The sequence below is a fragment of the Tupaia chinensis genome, unplaced genomic scaffold, assembly GCF_000334495.1.
Source record: "Tupaia chinensis unplaced genomic scaffold, TupChi_1.0 Scaffold000278_1, whole genome shotgun sequence".
Lineage (NCBI taxonomy): Eukaryota > Metazoa > Chordata > Mammalia > Scandentia > Tupaiidae > Tupaia > Tupaia belangeri.
In genome coordinates, this window is record NW_006159761.1 from 724,048 (window position 1) to 728,978 (window position 4,931).

Consider the following 4,931-nt stretch of genomic DNA (forward strand, 5'->3'; position numbering starts at 1 on the left):
ACAATACTTTTTCTTGAGGAGATAAAGAGGGAGCACTCCTTGGGACTCAGTAGCTTTCAGCTCATCTTCAGCAGAGGTGGGAGGCCGTCGTCAAGGGCTTTCCTGCTGCAAAGATTATCTAACCCTGCTAGGACTTCAGAGGAAGTGCCTGGATGGTAATACAGACATTGCCTGAACCCGTCCCACCCTGTCGGTGATAGTCAGGGCTGCTTCATTCACTCTGAATTGCGCCTGGAACACGTAATATGCACTAAGTAAATGTGTATAAGTGAGATATTCATCTTTCTAATACAAATGAAATTTCCATTGTCATGAGAGATGATGGAATTGAAACAATAGATTGAAAAGAGATAGTGTGTCATCTTTATATGAACAAAATTAAAAGGTAAGAGTTTAAAATAGCAAGATCCAGGGAGGGAAGAAGTCCTACTTGGGAAGTAGGTGTTTGGAAAACATGACTGAGATGCTGATGTGTCCTGTAATTGCCTGTTCATGGACTCGTAACTTCTTTAGGAATATGTCTATATCTTATTCTTCCTCAGCCTCATTTGTAGAAGAGTGCCTTGTACTGAAAAGGCAGTTAGTGTCTAATGACTCCAGTCCCTTCCTCCTTGGTTTCTACAGAGACCCATTAGCTCTACCATAGAATGTGAATTTAATTTATTCTCTTTGTGTGTAGCCCATTAGATCTAGACACAATTCCTCAAGTCAGAAACTATATTCATTTTTGCATACCCAAGGCTAAAGCAATGCCTGCTCATAAATTTTGGTTAAATTATTAAATACAGCTGCTTTGGCAGGATATACTTAGATCATCTTCCTCCCTCCCCATGCCACGTTGTCTCTTCAAAATAACCATAGACAGCGTAACAACAGCTATGATCTCCTGCAAGGAACATCCACTTGAACGCGTATGCCTAAATCCACAAACAAAACCACAGACACACGTATGCTTGTCTGTGCGTGCCCATGTGTGTAACTAAAGATACACATCGATTACACCAGATAATAATTTGACTGGACATTTAAGGGTCATCAGGTTGGTCTTGTCACACAATTATTTTCTCGAGGTAATAGCCAGCCTGTTAAAGCATCTGGGTAAGGAGTAGAGCACAAGGATTTCTTAGTCTTTATCTCAGTGGGCGCTTCCCTCCCTACCCTGACCTTTGAGCAGCTCAGTGATGTCACAGTTGTAGTCCGATGTCATACTAGTTGAAAACAGGTTACCACCATCAAGAGGAGGATGCATTTAAAAGGGCCCTTTTAACTGGAATCTCCTTTGCATTAAGATATGCAACATGAACAAAAATTAATTTGAAAAGTGGGATGATGACTGCGTTAATAGCCAGTGGATATGGACTCTTTGGACCACAGTGGCTGTTCGATGACATCCCAAAAGCAGTCACAAGGTAAGAAAGAATTTTTCTAAGGTCTGTTGACACAAATAAGGATTAAGATTGAAAACAAACATATTTGGAGATTTTGGGTTTTTTAGAGATTTTTGCTATTAGGCCATGAGTGTTCACCAGATAGACAGAGACAGGCAGAAAGTGAGAAATCACCGCTCCTGAAAGGAGTGGGGGATGGCCACCCTGCAATCCCTTCTCCTCCATTCTCCTTTCAGGATTTTGGACACGCATGCACATGCACCCAGTGTGAGTTTCAAGCTATTGGGTCCAGGACTCCAACCACAGTTGGCCACACGGGAGTCCAGCACCTCAATCACTGTGCCTCCTGTGGTCCCTGAAGATTTTTTTTTCTTTTTTAGCTTTTTTGGTTTACTTTTCTGTGGTTTTGTTTTTTTTTTTCCCCAGAGAGAGACACAGAGAGAGGGAGAGAGTACCTTTCTCTCCCACAGAGGGGAATGGTCATGCTGGAATCCCTGCTCCATTCTTCCATCCTGCCAGGACCTTGCGCATTTACATACGTGTACCAAGCATGTTTTTCAAGCCATCAGAGGCTGAGATTTGAAACTGCTTGGTTGGCCATGTGGGATCAGCTTCCCTATTAGACCATAAAACAAACGTGGAGAACTTCTTTTAATGTGATTCTACACCTTTGTTTTCTGTTGCTGTGTGGTTAAAATGTGGAACAATTAGTATTGCTAAAAGAAACAAATCTCAGCATATGACTCCTTTATTTAAACTCTTCTGTGGCTCCTTATGTCCACAAGAAATATCCAAATACAATACAGTCTTTTTCAAGCTTTATTTACTTACTTATTCCATGAGTACATGAATAAGAGAACATCCCCAACAGGGTTTTGACATTGATCTATTCAACCAGCCCCAGATCATGGACATGTGTGTAGATAGATAGGTAGGTCTCCAGACTCGAACCAGTAACCCTCTGACATGGGATTGCCTCACAGAGTGCTGTATTTTACCACTGCACCACCGTCTGCCCCCTACCGTCTCTTATACAGGCTCTCTACAATCTTGCCCCTTTTCTCTCGTTTTTGCATTTGAACCTAATTCTCCAACTCAAACTACTTGCAATCACCTAAGTATACCATGGTGCTTCATGCTTTTGTGTCTTCCTCTAGCTATTCCTATTTGTTCTCTGTAAGGAGATTGAGATTTGACCATGGTGAGTCTTGCTCCAAGCCTCTCCCTCCTAAGAGGAGAGGAGTGCCCCCTCCCTGTGCCAGTGTTCTGCTCCTGTCATGCTGCCATTACAACGTGCATCAAAACGCTAAGCCATCACGTGCTTGGAGGCTAGTTTCTGAGCTCTTGAGGGCAGTAACTATGTTTGTTACCTTTTACTGAGTAACAGACTGCAGTTGCCAGCTGTGATTTCTCTGTGCCAAACACTGTGCCTGGAAATGTAATGGGAACCCCATGAACTCCTACTTCTTCAGTCATTCTTACTGGAGAATATAGGCGTGTAAACAAAAAGTCTATAATGTACAGTATAAGCAGCGCAAGAAAAGAGAAGGCACTTTCAGGTGGAGCTTAGAGAAAGCAACTAAGAGGCAGAGCTGTGCTTGAAGAAACAAACAAACTGTAGTATGAATGCAGTTTCTCAGTGGAACTCAGCCTGGCCCCATAGCAATAAGTCCTCCCACAGGAACTATCCTTAGCATGCAGGGTAACACAGGCATTTGCATTTAAAGGCTGGTCATAGGTGGTTTTAAGCATCTTTGTGTCCTTTCTCTGCCTTCTGGCAAATTATAAGATGCGAGGCAGCAAGTACTTTGCTCAGTACTTTAAACATTTCACTGTGGTTAGTACAGTATTCAAACTATAGCTGACAAATTTAAGAATGAAGTTGAAATGTTGGGTTGTCGGAAAGGTCATGATGTATTTTTCTATGCAAAATGTGTCATGACCTTTCTGACAACTCAATAGTAATAACCTCTGGCATTTTCATGAAACTTTAGCATCTATGAGACTTTCACAAAATATTAACTCATTTTCTCTTTACCATAATCTTTTGCAGAGTGGGTATTTAATCTCAATTTTTTGAAATGAAGTAGATATAGAGTACTTAAATGACTTGTCCAGAGACTTATGATCAAAACATGATACATAGTAATTAATAATTATAATAGGTAATAAATGAACTAGATTCTCAAATACCTGGTCCAATGAATATTAATTACTATCATTTATATATCACCATGATATAAAACTATGACAGCTGCTTTAACACAACAATAATTCTAAGAGACACTTATATGATATCACCTTGATATAAAACTATGACACTGCTTTAACACAACAATAATTCTAAGAGACATAGATCATTATTATCCTTATTTTATAAATGAGAAAACTGAAGCTGTAGTGGTTTTTTTTTTTTTGGAGAGATTTTCACTGTAGGGCGCGTGCGCTCGCCAGACAGACAGAGAGAGACATAGAGACAGAAAGCGAGAAATCACCCCCCAGGGGGGATGGTCACGCCGCAATCCCTTCTCCTCCATTCTCCTCTCAGGATCTTGGGCACGCACGCACACGCGCCTGGCTTGAGTTTTAAGCCACCGGGTCCGGGACACGAACCGTGGTCAACTACGTGGAAGTCCAGCAACATAGCCATTACGCTAACTGCTGGTTCCCTGAAGCTGTAGTGTTTAACTTTCCCAAGCTCAAAGACTAAGTATGAAGTGATTCAAGAACTTCAGTCCAGCTCTAACTCCAGGCTTTTACATGCACCATACACAACTCCCAAGTGCCGAACGGGATTGGTTTCTTTACTCAAGCATTTTGGGGGAATGAAAAACAAGAAAAGAAAAGGGAAAAAAAGAGGGTAATGCAAAGTTAAAATACAAAATCATTATAGAATGATGGCTTCTGATATTTATTTATCTTTGGCATTCTTTTTAATTTTAACAGGTTGTATGTAAGTATGAAATTTTCTTATGTGATTGGAATTTGTGTCTTTGACAAACTTAGGACATGTTTCAATCCTTAAATATTGCCTTGTGCCTATCTTCTCTATTCTCTCTTTCTAGAAGTCATATCAAAGGTGTATGGAACCACAGTCTTCCAATGTCTTAACCTTTTTAGAAGTAGTTGTCCCCTTTTACCCCTTCACACTGTCTCATGTTACTTCCCTACTACACACGGTATTTTTCTTCAGCGTGTTTAGCGTGTTATTAACCCATCCATTTGGCTTACTACTTTTTGTGTGGGTTGTTGTATCTTTTCAAACAGTCATATTGAGGAAAAGTTGATATACAATAAATGAAGGTAGTTTAACAATTGATGAGTTTTGACAAATGTGCCCACATGGGTAACCATTCCCTTTGGCTTCCTCTCCACTCCATCCTGGCACAAAGCAAACTCTTGCCTGATTCTGTCATAATAGATCAATTTTTCTTTTTCTATTCAAGAATTTCTTACAAATAGAATCAAACCATATGCTTCTTTCATCATGTTTTCTTTGGATTCATTCATGTTGTTGTATATATATATATATATATATATATA

At 40.2% G+C, this 4,931-nt stretch overlaps 1 protein-coding gene across 1 annotated transcript in view; it reads left to right on the top strand.

Moving 5' to 3' along the window:
- Positions 1 to 292: 292 nt before the first annotated feature.
- KIFAP3 (kinesin associated protein 3) overlaps positions 293 to 4,931 on the top strand; it is a 210,846-nt gene continuing 206,207 nt past the window's right edge. The window contains exons 1-2 of the mRNA XM_027772485.1: positions 293 to 385; positions 1,290 to 1,409. Coding sequence (XP_027628286.1) covers positions 1,327 to 1,409 — 83 coding nt within the window. The 5' untranslated portion in view covers positions 293 to 385; positions 1,290 to 1,326. The remainder of the gene's footprint in view (positions 386 to 1,289; positions 1,410 to 4,931) is intronic.